The sequence below is a fragment of the Enhydra lutris genome, unplaced genomic scaffold (genome assembly GCF_002288905.1).
Source record: "Enhydra lutris kenyoni isolate GAN:26980312 unplaced genomic scaffold, ASM228890v2 scaffoldscaffold15, whole genome shotgun sequence".
Lineage (NCBI taxonomy): Eukaryota > Metazoa > Chordata > Mammalia > Carnivora > Mustelidae > Enhydra > Enhydra lutris.
Genome location: NW_019154099.1, coordinates 62,395,363 through 62,419,908, shown reverse-complemented (window position 1 = coordinate 62,419,908; position 24,546 = coordinate 62,395,363). Strand labels below are relative to the sequence as shown.

The 24,546-nt window shown below is 54.5% G+C and overlaps 1 protein-coding gene across 3 annotated transcripts in view; it reads left to right on the top strand.

The window, feature by feature from the left end:
* LOC111146880 (tubulin gamma complex associated protein 3) overlaps window positions 1–23,993 on the top strand; it is a 68,017-nt gene extending 44,024 nt beyond the window's left edge. For all 3 annotated transcript variants that reach the window (XM_022502598.1, XM_022502599.1, XM_022502600.1), the window contains 9 exons: window positions 1,429–1,612; window positions 3,525–3,660; window positions 4,380–4,448; window positions 8,066–8,201; window positions 13,412–13,500; window positions 13,619–13,750; window positions 17,158–17,298; window positions 20,334–20,450; window positions 22,912–23,993. In XM_022502598.1, coding sequence (XP_022358306.1) covers window positions 1,429–1,612; window positions 3,525–3,660; window positions 4,380–4,448; window positions 8,066–8,201; window positions 13,412–13,500; window positions 13,619–13,750; window positions 17,158–17,298; window positions 20,334–20,450; window positions 22,912–23,070 — 1,163 coding nt within the window. In that variant the 3' untranslated portion in view covers window positions 23,071–23,993. The remainder of the gene's footprint in view (window positions 1–1,428; window positions 1,613–3,524; window positions 3,661–4,379; window positions 4,449–8,065; window positions 8,202–13,411; window positions 13,501–13,618; window positions 13,751–17,157; window positions 17,299–20,333; window positions 20,451–22,911) is intronic.
* The last annotated feature ends 553 nt before the right edge of the window (window positions 23,994–24,546 follow it).

The window sequence follows — 24,546 nt, the reverse complement described above, 5'->3', positions numbered from 1 at the left end:
GGCGAGCATCTGTTCACGTGCCTCTCAGCCCAGTTTGGTTTTTTTGTGTCTGAGAGGACTCCCGGGAGGAGGTCTCCGGCGCGTGCTGGAAGCGCTGTGCCGGGAATCCAGACGGAGGCCACGGCTGCTGCTGGGCTCTGGGAGGTGCCCGTGTCACTGTGCTGCTTGGGACAGGGTTCCATGCTGTCGCGGGTGCTCCGGCTGTTGGGGTCAGACGCCTCTCCTCCCGCCCTCAGTGCATTTAGACACGGTTTAGCGTGTACGTTTCTGCGATTCGTGGACCCCGGTTTAGTTCTTAGAGCAGAGAGAGGTGAGGTCCGAGTACAGACTTTCCGGAGATACGTGTTTAAGAGGTAGAACAGGGAAGAAGAGCCAGGAGAATGGTGCGGACAGGTGTCGAGTGCTCTGCTGCCTACGGAAGACGGCCGGCTCGGGGCACGGGACGTGGGGCCGTGCTCACGTGCGGGGGGCGCAGGGGATTGTGCGCCTCTGGGCTGCAGTGCCGCTGCTGTGCCGCTGTCCCCCCAGCCCGAACCCTAACCCTAAAAGCATTTCTGGGGTAACATTTACATTTTAAAACGATACAGACGAGCAGAAGTACGTAGCCCACTCCCCACCTCCCCTTAAAACGTGGCCACTGTCCCGCTCATGAGTCGTGTCCACACGTTATTGTGTCATTGGATTCCACCCCACAGTGACGTGTGGTCTGAACAGCAGTGATCAAAGCAGGTCTTTCTTACTGGGACTGTTACTCTGAGCAGCACACCGAAAACAGCCCCGAAGGCTCCTGAGGCTTGGGAGCGGCTCGAGGGGAAGACCCTGAGCTGCTGAGGCCTTGCCTCGTCTTGTCTGACCGCGAGCAAGTCGCTCCATACGTGTGTCTTCTCCCTGTGCTGTTTCTGCTCAGTGTAAAACTGTGGAAACGTTTGTTTTTTATATATTACTGCTGAGAGTTAGGTCTCCTTCCTGGGGACAGTCTGCTCTTAACTCCGCGTCCCCCCAGAAATCTCCCGGTGTGGCTGCTGTGGCGGCCCTGACCCTGTAGCCAGGCTCGCCGTCGGCACAGCCCGTCCTCACACGGGCCGTCCTGTGACCACTTCCCAGGGCATCCCGTGGGCGCGTGTGGACCCTTGAGTCGTGACCACCCTGCACCGCACGGCTCACTGGTGGGGGCGGTTTTGGGTTTGTTACACTGACTTGACCCGGAGGTCAGCACGCGCCAGCCTGCTGTTAGGGCCCTTTCCCAGGTCACGGCCTGGGGCTCGGGGCTCACTTGCCTTCCTGTGCACGCATCCCGCTGGGTCTGCCCTCAGTGCCATTTGGGGGTTTTGGCAATGGCTTCTGTACGTGGGGGCTTTTGTTTTATGTTCACTGAAATACAAATCATGTACGTCTGTGTGCTTCTCCTCTTGTTCTTTATGGCTACAGATTTGTTCACAGATTTGGAGAACGCGTTTCGGGGGAAAATCGACGCGGCCTACTTTGAGACCAGCAAGTACCTGTTGGACGTCCTGAGCAAGAAGTACAGCCTGCTGGACCACATGCAAGCCGTGAGGCGGTACCTGCTGCTCGGACAGGGCGACTTCATACGACACCTGATGGACCTTCTCAAGTAAGCGTCTCGGCCCCGAGAGCGCGCGGCCAGCCAGTGGGGCGCGGTTGGGAAGAGTAGAGGGTGTTACAGGGAGACTTGCTGAATTCTTGTAGAGCGTACTGGTGAGATGCCATCTGAAGAGATTGTCACGCTGAAGTCCCTTTGTTTGTGCTCATTCTGTGCCTCGTTCACGGAGGAGCCCGTGGGCCTGGGGAGTGCTGTGGTGCCAACCGTCCAGTATCTGCAGGGCGTGCAGCGGGGTCACAGTTGGCTCCTGTTTGAAATGAGTCCAAAAAACATACTGTTTCGGGCGCCTGGGCGGCTCAGTGGGTTAAGCCTCTGCCTTCGGCTCGGGTCATGATCTCAGGGTCCTGGGATCGAGTCCCTCATCGGGTTCTCTGCTCGGCAGAGATCATGCTTCCCTCTCTCTCTCTCTGCCTGCCTCTCCATCTACTTGTGATCTCTCTCTGTCAAATAAATAAATAAAATCTTAAAACAAAACAAAAAAAATACTGTTTTTTTTTTAAGATTTTATTTATTTATTTGACAGAGAGATCACAAGTAAGCAGAGAGGCAGGCAGAGAGAGAGAGGAGGAAGCAGGCTCCCCGCTGAGCAGAGAGCCCGATGCGGGGCTTGATCCCAGGAACCTGGGACCATGACCTGAGCCGAAGGCAGAGGCTTAACCCACTGAGCCACCCAGCGCCCCGGAAGATGTGTTCCTTCTCGAAGGCGTGTTTCAGGGCTGCAGTTTTGAAAGGGAGCAATGCCGCTCATCTCCAGGCTCCCATGTGCGAGTGATGGCGCTGTGGTCCGGCGCTTCTCACTGCCCCGGCCTTTGCCGCCCTGCAAACTTGCCACTGCAGAGCTGTGGTATACACTGCTGGTGATTGGCAGGGCTTCTCCCCAGTTTTCTGAGAAGTAGTTGGGTTACGTCACTGTGTAAGAGTGAGGCGCACGGCACGATGGCTCTGTCTCCCCCTGCTGTGACGTGGAGGCCCCAGCAGGCTCAGCTGACATCCTGTCTTCTCGGACAGACACTCAAAAAGAAAAGAAAAAAAGGATAAAAGGTTTTCTCCTTGTGATGAGAACTCCTAGGATTTGCTCTCTTACCGGCTGCCCTGTGGGTCACACAGGGTGTTGGCCGTGGTCCTCACGTGGTACACTCTGTCCCTTACCACTGCAAGTGTGCCCCGGCCGACCACTTTCCCCTGCTCCTCTCCCCGCACGGCTGTGTTCTTCACTTGAACACCGGAGCCGCCCCAGAATGTTAGCTTCTTACTGAGAAACCCAGGCATCAGCAACCCCGAAGATGTGTTTGCTGATGATGCCGTAAGTTTTAGCCTTTAGGATCATTGATGTCCTTGTGTCCGGCTGCTCTGATGTCAGGAGCTCTCCTCCCATCGGAGCTGTGCAGGAGGTCACAGTAGTTCATGTCACCGTAGACGAGACTTGAGTTGAAAAGTCTGTTTTTAACATGTGTGGCACATGGAAGTATTTTCAAGTAAAGTGGAGTCAAAATTAATTTTTTTTAGGTTTAAAGAACTGTTTTGCTCCCCATATACTTGGTGAAATCCTGTTGACATTTAATTTTGTAAAACTTTTTTTTTTTTTAAAGATTTTATTTATTAGAGAGAGAGTGAGCACGAGCAGGGAGAAGGGCAGAGGGAGAAGCAGGCTTCTCACTGGGCAGGGAGCCTGAGACAGGGTTCGATCCTAGGACCCTGGGATCATAACCTGAGCTGAAGGCAGGAGCTTAACCGACTGACTCCAGGTGTCCCTAATTCTGTGAAACTTTTGTTCCTGTGTTGTAGTGGTTTCTTTTGTCTTTTTAATTTTTATAATTTTGAACCCTTTTATTGATTTTGAGTTTTTATAAAGCTCATTAAGGATTCAAATAACATTTTCTTTTATTTTTAAAAAATCTGTTAGACCGGAACTTGTCCGTCCAGCTACAACTTTGTATCAACACAACCTGACTGGAATTCTTGAAACAGCCGTCCGAGCGACCAACGCCCAGTTTGACAGCCCCGAGATCCTCAAGAGGCTGGACGTGAGGCTGCTGGAGGTACCGTGGCTTCAGGCCTGCGTGGCAGGGAGTGCCCTGCTTGAGGGCAGGTGGTCTAGCCTGGTGGGCAGGGGGTCGCTGCCTGCTCGGCCTGTGCTCAGATGGGCGAGCTGGACGGGACCCTGGGCCCAGAGCCTGCAGCGCTCCCAGGGTGCCTGGCAGCTCGTCGTGGAGTAACTCCTGTTTCTGGTAACGTGGCAGGAGCCACAGGAATGAGACGTGATAACGATGCTTATGAGCAAAATAGTAACACAGCGAGCACCGGTGTGTTTAGTTTCAGTTTGCTGGATGATGACTTTTCTTCAGGGAATGGGTCTGAGAAACATCACACACTGTTTGCTCTGATGAAGGACCACTAGCAGGGACTACTAGGTTTTTAAAATGTGGTCTTTTGAAGGATTTGGGACGTAGAAGGCAGTGAGTTTCTGTCAGCAGAGTGTGGTGAGTAATTCTAAATGGGTTTTATGGCGCTTCTGCAGAGCCACGCCCTTCGTTGCACGGTGTCTGCAGAGTGTCTCCTGGGTGGCTGGGGTTGCGGTACCGAAGGCACAGGAGCGCACAGAAGGGTGCACTTCTCATGTCGCTGACACTCTGAACTGCGGAACCTTCTGCAAAAGTTGGGCTTGATTTTACTGCCGCTTCTCCGAGGCCCGGACCTGTCCCCTGGCAGTAAGCAGAGTGCCGGCGGGAAAGCCTGCAGCGTTTGTGCTTGTCCCCAGGTCTCTCCAGGTGACACCGGGTGGGACGTGTTCAGCCTGGACTACCACGTCGATGGGCCCATCGCAACGGTAAGGCCGTGCTGAGTGACGGGGCAGCGGCCACAGCCCCTCAGGCTGGCCGTCGCTTGTTTGCGACCAGCCGTCTTCTCCGGGAGCTTCTAGAGAAAGCCGGGCCGGCACGACGTCTGGGATAGACCCACTGAGTGAAAACAAGCGAGACTCGTGTGTGTCTTTTAGCTGAAATGATCTGTAATTTTAAGAATTCTTAAAAATACCCTTTGTCGCATCTTAGTTTTAGCGAGGACTTAGTAAGTGCGTCGCCGGTGCTGCCGCGTTGCTCGTGGACAGCAGCGAGTCCTTCAGAGGCCAGCAAGTGTGTTTCAGGGGAGTCCGGTTGGACTCTTGGGTAAAACGTCGCTTAAACCGACAGGAAATAGCTGTAGCGTTGTATGGAGTGCGTTTGCCGCACTTAGCAGAAGCGCCGTCGCGGGCCGTGGGGAGACCGACCGTCAGCGTGTGTCTGCGGCGAGCCCGGCCCCGAGTGAAGCCTCCTTCACCGGGAAGCTTCTTTGAACCCACCTCAGTCCTTCCACAGCTGAAGTGTTGGAGGAGGACATGCGTTTCTTTTAATTATCGGGGAAAATACTCCACTAAGAAGAAATATAATTTGGCTTTAAAATTTCTCCAGGGATGAGTGCCCGCTCCCCCAGGCTGTCCTGTCCCGGTGCTCCCGGTGCGCCCTGCGGGGTGCTGGCGCGGCTGCCGCGGGCCGGGAGCGCCGGGAGCTCATGCGCCTCCCCAGTGTTGAAACGTTACCAGGTCGAAGCCTCTGTATCGTAAATGCGTGACTGCTGTCAGGTTTAATTTTTTTGTCATAGTCAAATTCATTTGTTCTCCTTTGACTTCCATCCTAAATGGTTTTAAATTCTTACTCCTTAAAATGCTCTGTTCTAGGGCTCCTGGCTGGCTCAGTCCATTAGCGTCCGGATCCTGAGTCCCGCTCAGGTCATGATCTCCGGGTCCCGAGTCCAAGCTCCGTCAGGCTCCCCGCTGGGCATGGAGCCTACTTAAAGAAAATCTGTTCTGTGCATTATCATGAAATCAGAAACTTTCCTATTACCTAGTTTGTGAGTACGTTGTATGTCACTGTTTCTGGCGTGAAAGACACCGCAGTAGAGACCACCGTATCTTATTTCGAAGGACGAGTGCCTTGAGCCGCGGTGAATTGAGCGCGGCCGCAGACGCAGCTGCTGGGTTCTGGGCGCTACCGCGGGCTTCACTGAGGTGCACAGTTAGGTGGGCACTGCTTGTGTGCGAACACTCGCTTAGGCCATCTGTTTTTCAAAGTCTAGATTTTGGAAAGCTCTAGTCGAAACAGTGAAGAAGTTTGTGTCTCAGATTTATTTAAAGAACACATTTGGAATGGCTCTAGCCGTGGCTAACAGGTGTTGACTTCCATGCCAGCGCCAGCGGGGGGAGGGCACGCCTGGGAGGCTCCTCGGAGAGGGGGAGCAGGGCCTTGGAACGCATCAGCAGGGTGTGCTGGGGACATTGTGCAGGGCGGGACGTCTTGCACCTCTGGCCTTTGCTGTTCCCGTCCTGGGTTAACTGTGTCCTGGCTTGTTATATTTTCCCCGACTTGGAATATTTTATTGAAAGGTACACTTTTTAAAGTCAAATTTTGAAAGAAAATGGATTGTCTGCTTTTTTCCCTGTTAAATTTATTGTATTATTTCTATTCCTTTTATGTTCTCATTAACTGAGATTGTCATTTTTGTAGAGCATTTAATTATGATGAGAATGTCTCCTATATTAGTCCCATAATTTTATCTGCTGTAGCGCAGTGTGATTGTAGCTTCTTGCTAACCCTGTGAAGGATGTGGAGGGTTATCTCTGATCTTCTCGCTTGGGTGCTGAGGAGGAGAAAATCCATGGGTCGGCCATGGATCTCCAGGGCATTGAGTTCAGGTGTCAGAAGCTTATGTAATATTTTTCTGAACTTTATTCTACACAGACAGTGAACTGAAAGCCCAGATGTGCAGTGACACTAAAGGTGAAGGGTGTTTTCCCCGTGTCCGTGCAGTGGGGTACGACTGTTCTCTCTGGAACAGCTGCGGAGTTTGAAGGATTGTGATGAGACTGGATGTTTGTGAACCAGGTCCCACGGAGTGTGCTCTGGGAGCCCGGCGCTTACAGGAGCCTCCAGATGGCGTTTGTGTGGCACGTTTCTTTTTTTATTTTTTAAAATCTTTTTTTTTTTAAGATTTTATTTATTTATTTGACAGAGAAAGATCATAAGTAGGCAGAGAGGCAGGCAGAGAGAGAGGAAGGGAAGCAGGCTCCCCGATTCAAAGCTCGATCCCAGGACCCTGAGATCATGACCTGAGCCAAAGGCAGAGGCTTTAATGCTCTGAGCCCCCCAGGTATCCCCACATTTCTTTAATGCAGTTGTAAAGTTGTTTCATCCCATCACCTTCATCTCCATAATGGCATGAGCAGTAGTGCGGGCAGCACCGCAGAATAGATGGTGCCCCTCCCTTCAGGGTTGATTTCAGAGCCCGTGCAAAGCAGTCCCTAACCACTCCCCTTTAGACGTGCACCTGCCAAATGCTGGCACAGAAAGCGCTGCGGGAGACAGACAGGTAGTCCTTGTAAGGACTACATGTAGGCAGTGCCCCGAACACACACGGTCCAGCAGTGTACGGCGAAGTGCTCTGATTGCAAGGGTTAGTGAAAAGTGTCCTGTCTGGAGAAGGGGCTGGGAAGGGCATGTGGCCTTTGTCCTTGAGGGGCAGGCGGGGTCTGGGCTGGAGGAGAGTGTGGGTTAGCTAGGGCATAGGGGCTGCAAGAGGGTGATGTGGGGGAACGCCCCAACCCAGCACTGCTGGCGGCAGAGGTCCCGCTTAGGTGGCCTCTTTCCAGTTTGTGCTGTGAGGGGAGCGCTGGAGACACAGAAGATGCATCCCTTTCTCACGGCATCTAGGAAAGGGCAAACGTATGCCCCATCTGTGTGCACACATATGCAGTAGTGTCGGAGCCGTGTTTGCATGGGACAGACAGACTCTAGAAGATTCTTTGTGGGTCACCTGACATGTGTATTTAACCGGCCCCCGTGGGAGGGAGGTGAGCGTGGAAGGAAGGCCTCCTCCCACCCCTGCCCACAGGGCGCATCTTCCCGGGGTGGGACCCTGCGGGCCAGTTGCAGTGAAATGGCTTCAAGAGCAAGAGGTACCTCCTGGAAGACCACCCGCAGCCCCTTTAAGCCTGGGGGTCCTTCCCGGCCCTGCCTCCGCCAGATTCATCCCCCTGACATCTCCCTCGGGGGTTCGGGCCCGGGAAGCTGCCGCGGAGCTGGAGCCGGAGCTGGAGTTAAGAGTCCGCGTGTTCGACTAAGGGTTAGGCTGGGTTTAAAGGTCCCAACACACTGGTCACCAGCCACGTTTCTCAGTTTGTGGCATTGATGTGAGAGTGACGCGCCGCTCAGCAGGTCCCCTATCGCTGCGGTTCAGTGCCATGGGACTTCCTAGGACGTGTTAGTTGCTCACGCGCTACTTAGCACTTATGAGACTGGATTGTGTGTTCCTTGGCTTTTTTGTGTTAAAAAAAAAGATGCAGAAAGCTTGAGTGCTGTCCTGGGAGGCTCTTCTGTCGCAGAGGACTACTCACCTGTGTCCTCCTCTTTTCAGGTGTTTACTCGCGAGTGTATGAGTCACTACCTGCGGGTGTTTAACTTCCTGTGGAGGGCTAAGCGGATGGAGTACATCCTGACCGACATTCGGAAGGGCCACATGTGCAACGCCAAGCTCCTGAGAAACATGCCCGGTAAGCCCACCCTGGGCGGTCGCCGCACCCGCAGGGACTGGCGGTGCCGTCGCCCGCATGAGAAGTGACGCCTGTGTGCTTGCGGGCGTGCTGTGTGTGGGAAGGCTGTAACACTGCGGACCTGGGTTTCTGTGTAGATCGGGAAGAAAACTGCGTCACGCTGGGTTGTTCCAGATCGCGAGGTCTCTCTCAGAGCTCCGTGCGTTTGCACTCTAGTGTTCACATAGGGATTTTATTAATTGATTTTTAAGGAGTGAAGCTGTTTAATAAATGAGTGGTTCATTTGAAATTCACTTAGTGTGTTGATTAGTCTGTTTGGAAATTGCTTGAATGTTTGTTTTGGTACGTAAACCAGGACATGGAAGCATTTGGTAATATTATTTTCTAATTATAAGCTGTTATGAACTTTCTCATGTCAGATAGCCAGGCTTATTTTAAGGTTTAGTAAGTACTGAGTACGTTCAATTATCTGTTCAAAACCTTTGAGAAGGTATTTCAGCGTGTGTCTTTCAAGAGGAGCAGCAGTGAAAGATTCTTAATCCTTTGGGGAAAGTGATTCTTGAGAAAGGGGCCATTGCCGGGTGACAGGCAGGCGCGATCCCTCCACATGTACTAGGTCGAGGCTGGTCCTTGAGCAGCTCCCAGAGTTCCAGAATATGACACCCCCGAAGCTGAGGGCCGGTGTGTTGACGCGACGGGCAGTTCGTGTTCGCTGTCCCACGCCTTCTGTATGCACAGCTGGTCTTTTCCTGGGGATCAGGATGCCCTTATGCTCCTGGCCTTGCTTCCTCTGGACTCACTTCTTAGAAAATTGGTAATAAGGACCCTCTGACACGGCTGTAAAGAGAGTGAGAGGGAACGTTTTCTTTTAACTACCATAAAGCTCGTGGAGAGGAGATACTGCCTTCGAGTGTCTCTAGTGCATGTGGCCTTCCTGGCGGAGGGGCTGCTTTGTTTGGGAAGGTTAGAAGGGGCGTCTGGCACTCAGCCTCGCAATCTCCTGGCTCTGTGCCTGTCCCCCTTTCCCACGGTATGCTCGGGGTGACTTGCTGTGTCTGCTGGGTGGCCATCGTGGCTGGCCTTGCGGTCTCCTTGGGGGGTGTTGGTGCTGCGCTGCGAGGGGTGCCCGTGTCCTCCGTCCTGCCTGATGCGGACGGGCTCCGTGCTGCCGTGCCTTCGCAGGAGGCGTCTGGGCAGCCCCGGCTCTGTAGCAGGTCCCGCTGTTAGCTGGCTGTGACCCGGGTCTGCGGGAGCTCACTCTTGCACTCGGCAAGCTCTGCTTTCGACACGAGGGTCACAGACGTCTGGTCAGTTTGCTGCGTGTGGGAGAAGTGGGCTTTACCCGGCATGGCGTTAATCACTCCAGTGGAACGTCGTGCCGCTAGGGAGAGCTCTGTGTTAGCTTCTGTCACTGACCCTTTCCTTGTCGCTGAGACCTCCCCTGGAATCTAGCAGAGTGTCGCTCCTGCCTGTGCGTTTGTACCATCCTGTCCTGTCTCTTCGGCTGTGGGGGTTTTCTTTTTTCCCCTGAGTGTAGCTAACGGGATAAGCTTTTTTTGTAAGGATCCGTGTGTTTGCATCTGAATGGTTCCTTAGATGGTTAGGGATGGAACAGCTGGGCGGACAGGCACGGATTCTCATCTTATTTTACGTTTGCGAAGCTGGTGCTGGGATTTCAGCTCTGGGTGTGCGTCGTCAGATGACTTCGGGGACGAGGTGCTGGTTCAGGGCGCGGCCCCCGGGCCCAGCCCTCTGCCTGGAGGTGGCTGTGTTGCTCTTGGTCAGCGGAAGCTGAAAGCTGGGTGCTGCCTTCAAGCAGATTGTCCCTTTGTTTTAGTGTCTTTAATGCATTTTAAATGTTGAGTGTAAATGCTTTCTGTTGTCATTTGTGTTTTATTTTTCAGGAAACTGGTTTTTTGCTCCTGTTTCTGTTGGGGTGTGCTGTTCTTTCTTTCAGTTGTAAGGAGTATTTCAAAGTTAGTGTCCAGGCGACTTAATGAGCTGAAATCAATCAGCTACTTCGTTAGGTCTTGTTAATACAGAAAATTGAGGGGCGCCTGGGTGGCTCAGAGGGTTAAAGCCTCTGCCTTCGGCTCAGGTCATGATCCCAGGGTCCTGGGATCGAGCCCCGCATCGGGCTCTCTCCTTGGTGGGGAGCCTGCTTCCTCCTCTCTCTCTCTCTGCCTGCCTCTCTGTCTACTTGTGATCTCTCTCTGTCAAATGAATAAATAAAATCTTTAAAAAAAAATAAATAAAATACAGAAAATTGAGAAACACCCTGCCAACCGTGAATCTGAGGCAAAAACACAGAGCGATCATATAAAGTGCTTCTGTAAACCACTTCTGGAGTTGTTCGCTCCTGTACGGGGCGGACAGCTGGTGTTCCCACGCGCAGTGTCCTTAGTACCCAGATATCGTTGCAGTACTACTTGTCGAAATAACTTTTTTGGAATAAGTAGTTACACTGGAAAATGCTGTGTTTGGTGCAGGAGTTTCTGATCGCCGTCTACCGCAATGCTGATGCCCGTTTCTGTGTGTCTGTCTTTCAGCTAGACAGAAAAAGTTGTTAGGAAAATCGTTTAAAGTTTCGGGGTCCAGTGGTACGGAGTCTGTTGTTTGGTTGTTGGATTCAGTTAATCTAAAAAGTATCACAGTTAGCGGCGACTAAGTTTGTGTTTCACGGAACAGCTCACAAAATGAAATAGATAAGCAGTTCACTGAGCCTGTGTTCTTGCTCATCCTTGGTGTACGGGGCGGCGGGCGGGGGAGTGAATGGAGGCCCCTCCCCAGAGAAGTGCTATTGAAATGATCTCCTTTTCGGTCCTGTTAGGAATGAAAGTGAGCGTGGTGGCGGTGGGAGGGGTGGTCAGGCCCTGTAGGGGACGCACGGCCACGGGTGCTGCTGTGTCCCGCCTGTGTCATTGGTGGCTGGTTTTCTTTCTTGGTTCATACGATGATAATGTTCATCGTACGGTGGACAGTGTTCTGGACTGCAGAAATGATAACTTAAAAAACGAGTAGACATTTTTCTCTTTAAAGTATCTCCCTGTGTGTATCAAGTTGCGTACATGAGGAGGCTCCTCAGTGATTAGACCTTTATGAGGAATTCCCTGTGCCGGACCGTGAACCATGTGGTTCATGGTCAGCACAGACGCTGAGCGGCTCTGCCTAGGCAGGTCCACCGTCCGCCAGCACCACGCTGTGGCCGGGAGCCCATTTCCTTGTCTTCTGCCTCGGTTCCCTCATCTGGGGGCAGGGTTGTAGCCGCAGCGCTCACTTCCTGGGGTCTTGGATCCTGGGTCTGTGTAGGGCTCTGACCAGTGTGGCCTGGGGTGGGGGTGGGAGGCGCCTCGCAGGCATCCCTGCTGGCTGCCTGGCCATGCAGAGGACGGCAGATGGCGTTTGCAGGGCCTTCGTGGTGACGAGCGGTTCAGCCTACGGGGTCCGAGGAATCCTTCTTGCCAACTTGGAGCCCTTCGCCTTGAGAAGTAAATCAGGTGGGTGACTCGGTGGAGTCGCTTTTAAGTATCGTAGGCTCAGTTACATGTACAGCTTGAAGGAGGTGATTGGCAATTGTGAAGAAACAGCTTTAGGGTACTTTTTTTTTTTTTTTTTTTAAATAAGCTTTTCATAACTTTTAACAAACCCGGCGCTGTTGAAGGTGCATCTCCAGACGCGCATCTCCAGACGCGCGGGTGCTTCCCGTTGAGGTGCTCGGCAGTGCCGTCAGGTCCCTCCCGAGCCCGCGGTGTTTCCGTTGGCCGTGACGTTCTCGCAGTGGCCGTCGAGGGCAGCACGGACTTGGAGACGGACCTCACGCCCGCTCTGACGGTTCTGGTTTTGTGTGTGCAGCCGTCTGCCCTGAAGCCAGCCCAGTGGTGGGGCGTTGGGTTCCTGTCGGACCCGGGGTCCTCACGGGTGTGGCTTGTACGGGGCCACCCGCGCCTGCTGGTAAGTACATGCGGTCTCTGCAGGTGCCATTGCCCAGCCTTCAGGGGAGAGGTGGCGCTGTCCCTGCCGCCCTGGCTCTGGGGTGAAGCCCCAAGTGGCGTTGTAAGTGGCTCTCGTTTGCTTTTAGAAGCTTCCTGATGCTGTGACACAAGCGACTCCCACGTAAAACAGCATTTAGTGACGCTCTTTTATGCCGAAAGCAGTTTGGGTGAGCGGGCTTGGGTGTCAGGGAGCCCCGTCCGCCGCTCGGGCAGTGTCCGCAGGAAGAGCGCAGATGACTGTCCTTCACGGGAGCATTGACGCCGCCCAGGCACACTGGGGTTCCCGACGGTGGGGACGTCGGGGGGTTTGGAGTGTGCGCTCCTCCTCTGAGGTGGCCTGCAGCTGCGAGGGCCCGACGCCGACCCAGCCAGCAGAGTCCCCATGGGGCACTGAGGCCGTTTCTAAAGTCTGTGTCCCGCAGCTCTCTCTGTCCCGTGTCTGTTTCACTTCCTCGTCATACTTGGGGCCGAGGGCGGCGCTCAGAGAAATGCGTGCGGCAGTCATTTGCCCGCGGAGCTAGTTAAAGGCGTTTGGGCTGGAAACAAAATACACCCAGTCTGACCCACACTGAAATGTGCCTGTGACCGTTCCTTTGGTGGCCCCATCTGCCTGAGCCCTCCTCTGCGTGGTGTTGTCCCCTCATACTCTGGGAGAGTCTTTGATCAAAAAATTAAAAGTATGAACAGAGAATGGCGATCTGTGGTGACCTCTAAGCCTTTCGATGGTTTTGTAATCTTTCAAAGAATAGGAACAGAGTCGGCTCAGGCCCATCTCCCTCCTGGGTCATGTCTCTCTCAGGGGACAAGGTCCCTTTCAGGCCCTCAAGGAAAGGTCACTTTTGTCTCCAGATCTCTGGGAGTCATGAGGTCTTACACAGCGGCAGGCGTGTTGTGGAAAAGCCACAGAGCTGAGCAATTAGTCAGGCTCGCGCAGTGAAATGTGTTAATTTTCAGATGCAGTTACTGTATTTTACGCCGTCCCTTATCAGGTCCTTCCGTTATGTGAAGTAGCGCACGTGACGAGACAGCTAAGCCCTTGCGTAGCTCAGAGGGCCCGAGACCGGCCACGGAAGGACCGCTCCCTGTGCGGAGGCGCTGACCGTGGAGGCTGGAGGCGGTGGTTTCGAGAGGGCGCGCGCGGCCGTGTGGGGCTGGGGGGAGCGTGTGGCGGCTGACGTGCGCCCGCGGCGTCTGACTCGGCTCTTCGGCTCCTTGCAGAGTTCTCCGGGGTTCTGCACCACGGCCACATTCTGGCGTCCGAGATGGTCCATTTCATCCACCAGATGCAGTACTACATCACCTTCGAGGTACCCGGCGCCCTCCTGCCCGCTGAAACACGTCGTGTCTCTGTGTGGCGTACGTCGTCGGGGTTGTGGGACGGGGAAGACACACCTTACCCCTGAGTGTCGCGCGTGTGTCTCCTAGGTGCTGGAGTGTTCCTGGGATGAGCTCTGGAACAAAGTGCAGCAGGCCCAAGACTTGGACCACATCATTGCGGCGCACGAGGGCTTCCTGGACACCATCATCTCCCGCTGTCTGCTGGACGCCGACTCCAGAGTAAGCCCCGGGGGCTGCTAGGAAGCGGGAGCAGTGAGAGTCTTCTCCTCTGGGCTCCTGTCCCCCGGGACATCTTAGGAATCGCCCAAAGGCCACGTTAGTAGTAACTAGGGCTGTTTTAGTAATCGTTTAACATTCTGGGTGGGCTGTTTCCGAGCGGAATTAGAGCCAGAACATGCTCTGAAGTGGGTATAGGCGGGCGAGGCATGTAACCGCGCCTGTCCGTTGGCTCAGTGTGACAGCGGTATCATCCGTGGGGCTCAGAAGACAGAGACGACCCCCGGCTGGTTTCGTGTCCTGCACAGAGTAAGCCAGGCGGGCGGTGCGAGGGCACAGCACACGGCGTCCATCTGTGAGTTCAGGAGGCAGACGGCATGAGCACGCGCAGGGCGCTCCGGGCTGTCCCTTTGCTGTCTTATCCAGGGACCAGGGTCTTCTCTGTGTTTGCCTGGTTAAGGGCGTGGTGGCTGCACGGGTCAGAAGATCGGCTGTTTGTCTAGAAAACTGTTGGGGTCCTCGGTCCCAGCTTGGGCGCTAGCGTTGCTTCCCCGTAGGCCCCTGTTCAGGACGTTGCTGCTCCGTGCGGCCGAGCCTCGTGAGTTCTGACTCCATTCCCACGTCTGGGGAAGCAGTGAGCACATTGTTTTCCTTTGAAAGGAAGATACTGTGATGGAAGAGCCAAAATTTTGTGTGCATTTTAGACATGAATGTGTGACTTCACAGAGATTTCCAGCTCGCGGAGGGCTGCCTCTGCTTCTCCCCGCGCCCCCCTCGAGGGAAACACGCTGCCTCCGCAGCTGCGGCTGGGACGCGCTGTCTGCGTGTGCCCGATTTTACTGCTGAACCTGTCGCTCGTCTGTGCAAAACAGTTGCTCGAAGATGCTTCTATGTAGAAAGCTCTCAGAAATGTACGGAAACAGTGGCACACAAGTAATTTGAAACGCTTTGGATGTGACTAACAATTCAAGAAACGCGCACCCACGGCCTTTGACCCTGGCCGCAGTGAGCCTCGTCTGTCAGCTGAGCCAGCAGCCGCGGTCTTGGTGAGCCGTCCGGCTGGTGGCGCATGCGCTGGAGGCGCTTGGGGTACAGAGGGACGGCACAGCGCTGTCATGTGGGCCGAGGTGTGACGGGCTGCGAGGGGTGCACGGTGTGGTTCACAGAAGCCCGTCATCGTAGTGAGGATGCGGCAGCGGTCGCTGCCTCTGTTCCTAGAGGCTTCGGAGCCGTGGGTCGCGTTTTACAGAGATTAGCGTCATTAGAGTCTGGGCTTTTCGGGGGACCGGGCCACGTGCAAGGATCACGGCCGCACTGACGAGGGTCTGCGTGTGGGCCGTGAGGAGTGTCAGCGGCTGGCCGCGCTGGCTTTCGCCACGTGCGCGTGTGGCAGTTCTGGACGGAACAGTCACACCTCTTGCTTCTAGAAGATTTCCACTGCTGGGAACAGAATCCAAGGAGAAAGCGTTTTCGCCTGTGGCACCGTTTTCTTGTGGTCGTGGATGCTTATGTGCGGGGTGCCCCGAGTCACCGTGAGCGCGGAGGGAGTCACGGCGCTGAGGGCTGGATCATCCCTGCTGAAGCAGCCCCTAGACCGCCGTTCTGGACAGAAGCAAAGTACGTTTGGGGTCTCCCTTCCCGGGAGCACAAGGCTGCTTGACGGGCATGCGGCGGCCGTGGCGGGCAGGAGCGGGTACACACGGGTGTGAGTCCCGCCTGTGCCTCGCTGCGAGGCCGCATCCCGCTGTCCACCGCTGCCACCCCGAACGCGCGTTCCGGTCGTCCCGCCCGAGCCACTGCGGACAGAGCCCAGAGCAGTCAGCTTGTGGGTGAGCTGACTGCTCCAGAAATGCTAATTCTTACTTGATTACGATAAACAAATTGGAAGCAGTGAGGCTTCATTAAAAAGCAAACAATCAGAGCCCCTCCGTCCTTTGTCTTGCCTTTTGCTTATCAGGTCAGGCCCCTCCCAAAGAAGCAGCAGCCTCGCAGCGAGCCCGGGTCCTGGTCCTGGGTTCCAGCCTGCTCTCCTGGGTCCTGGGCCGCCCAACCCCCGCCTCCGCAGCTGCAAGTTACTGACGTTTGCGGCCGTGTGTTGCCGACCGTCAAGGGGACGTGTTGGGGCTGGGCGGAGCGCGTCGCCCAGACCGGGCTGTGGGGGGTGTTGCAGTGTCCTCACTGGCCGTAGTGCCTTCCCCCCCGCAGCGAGCCGGGCTGCCTGTCCTCGCCGCCCCGGCCTGCGTGCTGCCTCCTGTCCGTGAGCCCGGAGCCCCTCCCGTTTCCCCGGCTCTCCTACGCGTCTGGTAAAGTCCTGTCCTCTTTCTCCCATAACCTCTTGCGAGTCTTTTTTAGGTTCTTAGCACCGTAATTGTGGCATGTGGCTGGTTTGGAGGAATGTTACTCATTTCATGACTTTGATTTTTTTTATCCAATATTTTTCATCCCAGGGGTTTCTAGATCTGTTTCTAGACCCTGTTTTTACAAGGAAAGCCTGTTTTGTTTCTTTCCGGGGGTCTGTTTCCTGCCTTTCCTTGCCTCGGGGTGTTAGCTGGGCCCCCCCCCGGCAGCATGGGAAGGCTTCTGGCCCATCCCCGAGGATAAAGGGACGTTTATCCTTTCACTGTTTGCTCTGACGTTTGCCTGGAGATCTCGTAGGACTTCGATCAAGGAGGGCCTTGTCGTCCGGGTGCATCTGGATGTTTGTGTCAGTCGTGAGTGGCTGCTAAGTTTTAACACGTGACTTTTTCTCCTGTGATTTCAAAATTATCTTTTCTCCTCAAATCGTTAGTGGGTTTCTAAGTCGAAGCGCAGGGTGGAGCTGAGCCTGCTGTTCGGCTATGGGGCGCCCTCCTCCGTCTCCGACGTCCCTGCGTGTCGGCTGCGCGTCGTGTGATCCCAGCCCCACCGGCACACCACTGTCTTGGAGTTTGCCATTCCAGGGTGTGCGCGTCCGGTGCTGTGCCTGGATGTGCGCTGCCTCACCCCAGTGAGCTCTGCTACAGGCCCCTTTCTCTCGCCCTCTTCCGTGCCGCACCGGGGGAAGCAAGACTGAAATACGGGAGACGCCCGGGAGGGGCACTGCGCGGCGCGGGTGGCCGGCGCCAGCGCCGCGTTTCAGCGTGACACCGTCCTCGCGTTCCTGCTGGACGCTGGATTTAAACTCGGTGCTGAATTTGTCCTTTATCACACTACGAATCCCCTTTCTCACGTCCTCCGTGGCTGGTCTTGGTGCGTGTGGCCGCAGTGAATCCAGTGACGTCCTTTCTGATGCTGCCAGCTCCGCGGTCTGGGGCCGCGCTGTGGTTCGGGGGCCGCTGGGTGTTGAGTGCGCAGCACTGGGCCAGCAGAGAGCGCTGGGAGAACGCCAGCGGACAGCTTGTTTATAGTCTCTCTCCGTCTCCTGTCCTCAGGCACTTTTAAACCAGCTCAGAGCCGTGTTTGACCAGATCATTGAGCTTCAGAACACGCAGGACGCCATATACAGAGCCGCGCTGGGGGAGCTGCAGCGACGACTGCAGTTTGAAGAGAAGAGGAAACAGCGTGAAGTCGAGGTACGGCTTTTCCACCAGGGGCTTCTCAGTTTGAATAATGGGCTTATCACCAGCACAGGTAGTTTTCCTGCTGAAATGGTCCTGGAGACGGTGCGCACACCTGCGTTTGGAGTCCTGAGCAGGCTCGGACTGTTCCAGGCGTGGCGGTCCCCCTCGCTGTCACCCTGTGTGACCTGACGACAGCGTGCCCCGGCCTCCCGTGAGTGAGCCTGCGGCTGCTGCGTCCACAGGCGCTGGTGGCGCTGCAGACCGGCCCCAGCTCTCCGCCGCCCGGTCACCTGGCCGGTGGACACACACGGACACATGGCAGCTGAAGCTCCACGCTGCGGCTGCTGTTAGTGACCTTGTGGAATCCATGACCTTGGGCTGTTGAAGATGTCCCCACCGTGGTTCTCTGCTTCCTTTTCTCTTTTCTCTTAGGTTCATAATGTTGTTTCCAGTTCAAGTTTGGGGTTAAAGGGACTTCATTTTCCTTCTCTTCTACACTGGAAATCCTGGTTTGGAATGTTAGCAGGCGATCACTGGTTGTCTGACAGCCCCTCCCCCAGGGCACACGGACGTGCACACAGCTGCCTCCACGGCGGGCCCCAGCAGGCTGGCGGTGGGGCGCACAGTCGTGGTGCACCTCGGAATCCGGGTTCTAGCGCACTCGGCGTGGTTATGACTCCCTGGACGGTACACCCCTGCTCAGTAGGCAAATTAATTGGTTTTAGTTTGGCTTTTAACTTATAAAACAGAATTGAATTTAATCTTGTAAAGTAGTTTCCTGGTTTTGCAGTCAAATCTGTGACACAAATCTATGCGGCTTTCTGCTCTGCACCAGTCTGTGTCTTGCAGCCCAAAGACAAGGTCACCGAGTTGGGATGTATCAAAGGATGGGACGTTACAGATAAGCTTTGGCTCATTCCATAATTACAAAGTTCATGTATCGTTCTGATGAAAATGTTGTAAGTCTCCACGTTCACAAACTACCGGAGAAAATCACGCAGTCTCTCAAGGGATGGATAAGATCATTGGACACTGAGGAGAGTCTGATAGAAGGTTTGTTTAAAAGGCCCGAGTCAAAACCTCATGCTAATGGTGCCGTCCTGGGACTGAGACCCAGACCATTGTCACCCCGTTCAGCACAGTTGTGGCCATGGCCGTGGAGGCCCGCCCGTGCTAGCAGCTGAGACGAAGAAACGCAGGTGCACACACACAAGCGAGCAGTTTTGTTCTTTTTCTCTTTTGGGGTGGGGGGGCAAAGGTCATGGCTGTGGATATAGAAAACCTGAAATAATGTTTAGGTAAATTAATAGAATTAATAACTGACTTTATCAGGGTGGCTTAAAACAAGGTCATCATGTAGAAATCTATTCTATTCTATTTTTATCAGCCACAAACAAAATAAAATCTTTAAAAATGCCTTTAAAAGAGCACTAAAGTGTACCGATATGGGTAAGGCCCCAGTTCAGGAAACTGTGAAACAGGACTTGGCGGCCGACGGTCCTCGGGCCGGGCCTGGCCTCCCATGTGTCTCCGGAGGTGGGGTGTGACGGGAGCAGCCGTGCCAGTGATTTCCACGCTGTCCGTGGTGGCTCGTGTGCTGTGTGGGAGCACTGAGTAGCAGCACAGATCACATGGCACACGGAGCCCAAAACGTGTGCTCCCTGGCCCCTCACGGCACATCGCAGCGGTGGCAGAGGGCCCCTCGGTAGGCAGAGGCGTAGACTGCGTTCACAGGAACTCATAGATTCAGTGAAGTCCCAATTCTAATCCCCAACAGTTTCGGGTTTTTGTGTGGGTGTAATTTTTGGGGGGAGGGGTAGAAAATGATAATTTTTAAAATTTATGTGGAAATACAAGGACGCAGCTCGAAGGGAGGAGAATTTTGGACAAGAATAAGTGAGATGGGGGTGCCTGGGTGGCTCAGTGGGTTAAGCCGCTGCCTTCGGCTCGGGTCATGATCTCAGGTCCTGGGTTCAAGCCCCGCATCAGGCTCTCTGCTCAGCAGGGAGCCTGCTTCCTCCTCTCTCTCTGCCTGCCTCTCTGCCTACTTGTGATCTCCATCTGTCAAATAAATAAATAAAATATTTAAAAAAAAAAAAAAAAGAATAAGTGAGATGGTATGCATTTGTGGTTGAGTATACATATACCCTCAAGATTTCCAAAATTACAGCAGTGAGAACAGTGGTGTTGGCTCCAGCAAGGACAGTCGGGAGCAGAATAACACGCAGGAAGAGCCCCGCACATTCTGGATCGTTTGTTCTCGACTGAAAACAGTGGGGAATGGAGCACTGGTGAATGGTGTTAGGCGGCTGTCTCGACCCTGCCTGGCACACACGCGACCACCGTGAGGTGGGCTGTGAATCTGCACGTGAAGGATGAAATGCTAAATTAAGCTTCCAGAGGGTGCCAGAAGGAATAAAAGTTTTATCATTGTGTCAACGACGAGGTAACTCTGTTGATAAAAAGACAAGAATCCCGTGCTGACTCCTGTATAGGCTGGCCGAGAAGGCATTTAGACTCACCATTCGTTAAGAACCATCCTAAAAATCGAAGTAGACGTCTCTCCAGTACAGGAAGATCAACCGTGCTTGGAGAAGTGGCACGAAGCTTTCCCACCGAAGTCAAGGGTGAAGGGGTTCCGGTACTGGGAACCATCTGGGTCTGCTTTCGTGGGGCAGGTCTGTGTTAGAAACCGTCGGTGATGAGGGAGAGACACAAGGCATCGATTTCACTAGCTAAAGCCTGGTTAGCTTGTGACAAATGATGGGAAGTGTTACGTGTTCTGCAACGTGGTCCTGTAGTTGTTACTACAAGGACGGGGTTCTCTGTGCTCCTGTGTGTTGATAAGGAGCATCTCGGGGGGATCTTGCTAACTGGAAAGAGTGAGCGAGAGCACAGTTCAGTGTCAGCAGACTCTCGTGCAAGCGTCGAGCAGCTCGCAGGGCGTGGACAGCACCCATCTCCCCCGCTCTCCCTACAGCGCAGTCCTAGCGTGGCAGCTTCTTGTGCCCAGATTTTAATGTAATCTGGTCCTTCCGATTCTTCAGGGCCGGTGGGGAGTGACAGCGGCGGAGGAGGAGGAGGAGAGCAAGAGGATTCAAGAATTCCGAGAATCGATCCCGAAGATGTGCTCGCAGCTGCGGATTTTGACTCACTTCTACCAGGTGCGTGTTGGCGCCACGGCACGGGGCCCGCGTCACGCTGCCGTTTTTCTGCTGTTCACCCTCGCTCTCAGGATGAAGAAAGAGGAGTCCTTTCAGTGCACCCCCCACCCACAGCGGGGCCCTGTCTCGGCTGTGACCTTCCCAGGGATCCTGGGCTGTCCCGGGCCGGTTCTGGTGTTGTCAGCGGTGGGTGGCAGCCCTGCAGGGGCCGGGCAGAGCGGTGCGGCCTCAGGGTCCTGATGGAGCCCGGGGTGAGGCCGGAGGGCGCGCAGGTGTGCGGGAGCTGCTGCGGGGTCGCCGAGCGCGGGAGGCGGCGGGGGCTTCACTCGGCCCGCGACCCCGGAGGCTGGGGGAGGAGCAGGTAGAGTGCGCGCTGCTGCCCGTTTCTGTGTTGTGGGTTTGGTCTGATTCTGTTTCCGGCGTGATTTAGTGATGGACATACAGGTGAGAAGGTTTGACCAAGAATTTTACGTTTGGTTGTTGGTAACTAATCAGACGAGCATCGACGTTGAAACCGCTAGAAATGACATTTCTGGGCACTGTTGTCTCCATGTGGGTCGGGATTTAGAACGAAGCCGCGTCCCTGTTCCACAGCGTGCGGTTTGCTTCCCGGGTGCTCACGCTTGCCGCGGTGGCTGTCTGTAGCGCAGCGGGCGTGGGCGGGCGCGGTCCCCGTCGCAGGCGTGGTCCCCGTCGCGGGCGTGGTCCCCGTCGCGGGCGCCCTTCCTCTGACATTGGCTTCCACAGCACTGTTGTCGAAATGCTTCCTAAATGGTGGCAAAGACGGGATTTCGTTGAGCGCAGAAACACCGGCCGGGTGTTTCAGTAATGGAAGAGCTGCCAGACCCCGTGTCATAGACACCATCTGGGTCCCCGTTTCTTACAGCGGGAGCGTAACCGTTCCGCACTCTTGGCAAAGGTGGAAGTGCGTCCGCAGGGGGTGATCTGCAGCCTGCAATGTGTGTCCCTGTGCTCACTTCTGAGGGAGGTGGGGATGGTTACACATTCTCCTGAGACACTTAACACATTGGTTTTAAAGATTCGATTTATTTATTTGCGAGAGCGACAGAGAGCACACGAGTGCTGGGGAGGGGCAGAGGGAGACGGGGGAGCAGACCCCCGCCGAGCAGGGAGCCCGAAGTGACCCCAGGACCCTGAGATCAGGACCCGAGCCGAAGGCAGAGGCTTAACGACTGAGCCCCCCAGGCGCCCTGAGACTTGATTCATTTTTGAAAAGTAATCTTAATCTGTATAATCCCAGTTTTACTCAGATTGTGGTCTTCATGTTTCTCAATCCTAGCCATTGAGGTATCTTTTCCTTAACAGAAATGAAGTCCTTCTCTGTTCTCTTTGACTTCGTGGCTGAAACAGCCGCGATTAGCAGCTGCGGCCACGCACGGCCCCCGAGCAGTCCCACCCGGAGGCCGCAGCCTGAGCACAGACGCGCTCCCCACAGTTCCTCGTAGCGAGCGTCACACATCATCACCTGACAGGAAGCCACTGCCTGTACGCTTAGCACTCAGATTCCTTAGGGCCTGTTCCCGAAGCCGTCGGTTTCCCGGAAGGACAAAGGGGATGTCCGTGGCACCCCACTCTGTGCTCGCTAAGGTGCGAGTTCTCTAGTGCAACGTCCCCGCGTCCCCGGAGCTCGGAGAGGGACTGAGGTGCCGTTAGGGTTTGGAAGGACTCATGGGTTGTGGTGTTTCGGTGCCAGCGCCTCTGCAGATGGGACCTTTTTCAGGTGTGCAGGCAGGGAGACAAGCTTCCCCCTACTTTGGACAGCCACACACCCCCTGGCTGTGACTCAGGAGCCCGGCAGGGATGGGGTTTGAGCCCAGAAGTGCCTCGGCCCTGCAGAGAAGCAGCCGGTGCCTGTTACGCACAAGTGGAAGGAAGCTGCTCGCACGTTCCCGCGCCTCTACGAAGCCCCCTGAGGAGGAGGTGGCTTAGCCACGCTCTGCCTGGTCTTCAGGACAGCGACTCGGCCCACGTCTGCCAGGAGCAGGGACCCTGTGGTTACGGTTAGAGGTGCATCGTTTCTCTTGTTCTCATGTTTGTTTCTGGCAGGGCAGGGATGCAGAGCTCTTCAGCGCAAAGGGAAGATGAAAAGCGTAGCCGTGGTTTTACATTGAAAAGACAAAGAACAGGCCTTTTTTTTTTTTTAATGTCAGAAGTCTTGCTGTTTTGCTTATTTTTATAGAACTTAGGGCAGAAAGGATGTTCTTTTACGTAAAACTTACTGATTGTGCATTCATGTCTGTGGACGCGGCTGCCGTTGGCTTGGTGAACCTGAGTTCCTGGGGCAGCCGTCTTCCGTTTGGGACGCCTGCCGTGGCGCGTGTTTCTGCAAGTCTGTCGGTCTGGAAGGAGAAACCAGCCCAGATGAGGCTGCGGCGGCGAGGGGGGCGGCATGTGTCGTGGAGGCCCCTCCTGAAACGGCTGTTCTCTTTCTCCTTCTCAGGGCATCGTGCAGCAGTTTCTGGTGTTGCTGACGACGAGCTCCGATGAAAGCCTTCGGTTTCTGAGCTTCCGGTTGGACTTCAACGAGCACTACGAAGCCCGAGAGCCGAGACTGCGGGTGTCTCTGGGTTCTCGAGGACGGCGCGGCTCCCACACGTGAACCCTTCCCTGTCCTCACGGGGAGCTGCACGCGCTGGGCACTGCATTCCGAGACAGACACATTCAGATCCTAAGGCCACTGGCATGTCCGCCTTTCCTGCCCACGTGTCCTTCAGCATTTTCGATGGCGTCTGTAGAGTCAAATCCTGTTTTCGTACAGCCGCGGCGAATATACTCGTAACCTCACCCGTTACGACGCTGGTTTGCACTATTCAGGTTTATTTTTTGAAATCGTCATAGTAAAGAGACCCCACACTTTGTCAAGGCTTCTGAAGCTCTCCGCGATATAATTTGTATCTGTCACTTTCTGAGAACTCGCAGTTGCTTTTAGAGAAAATTAGAGCGAGTGGATGTTCATCGGTTAAGGTGGTGATGTCGTTGCTCCTCTTTTAACCTCCTCTTTAGAGGGAGTTTTGTTACATAACCTAATTAAATTGAAACAGAATGTCCCTGCTAAGAAAGTATATAGAGCATTTTATTTTGGTTTGTAGTGTGTAAAATACTAACCTCTGTAAGAACGCTTATCCTTCTTTCAAAGTTTACATTTTTATATTTAATTTACTCCTTCAGATAACTTCTAAACTAGTGTAGACCTAGTTTAGTGGGGGGAGGGGCATGAACTGAACACCCGCGAGCCTCCATTTCTCCATCTGTCGGCCGAAGTGATATGTAAATACGATGACTAGACAGTTAACGAACTATTTTATTTTCAAATTCTGATAAGCATTGGGAAGAAACTGACTTGAATAATGAAGATTTCCTTTCTCCTTGCCTATTTTTTCATTGTAAATATTTATATACTACTGACCAGATGTGGGGGAAACTGTTTTTTGTAAAAATGTCATATCAAGTCACATAAATCTGCCTTTATGATGTTGCATAAGTGAAACTTAGAGAATTAAAAGCAGTTATCTTTCCGACGTATCCGTTCTTCCTGGAATGAATGCTCTGGAGAGACCGAGGTCGCCTGTCAGTTTTGCGGGCCAGGAGGCGCGTCCGGGCGTGAACTGGGCGTGGGTGAGACCTGGGAAATGCCCCGTGTGTGGCCTTGGGATGGAGTGGAGGGTGGGGGGCACCTGCCATCAGCTGTTGGCAGTTCCCGTCCGGGTCCCTTTCTGACCGGAGGGGCGGTTAGGAGTCTGGCTCTGCAGAGATGAATCTGTGGTAAAGGATAGAACTTCGTAGGATACCAGCTTAGTCTTAGTTTAAAGATTTGTAAAATTGGAAATCGCACGCATGTATCTCTACCGGACCGTGTCCCAGAAGGGATGGTGTGTTGCGCACGGGTTTCCCCCACCGGCCGCAAGCGGGTGCACCTGTGCGGACTCCAGCCAGCCCAAAGCCAGGAGAGCAAAGCAGCGACCACCGTTAACTGCTGTTGCGGGTGGGGGGCGGCTTGCACACTCCCAGGCCCCGAAGTGACCCGTCTTGGGCTTTTCTTAGGGCACATCTGGCGGACAGTGGACAGGTGCCGGCA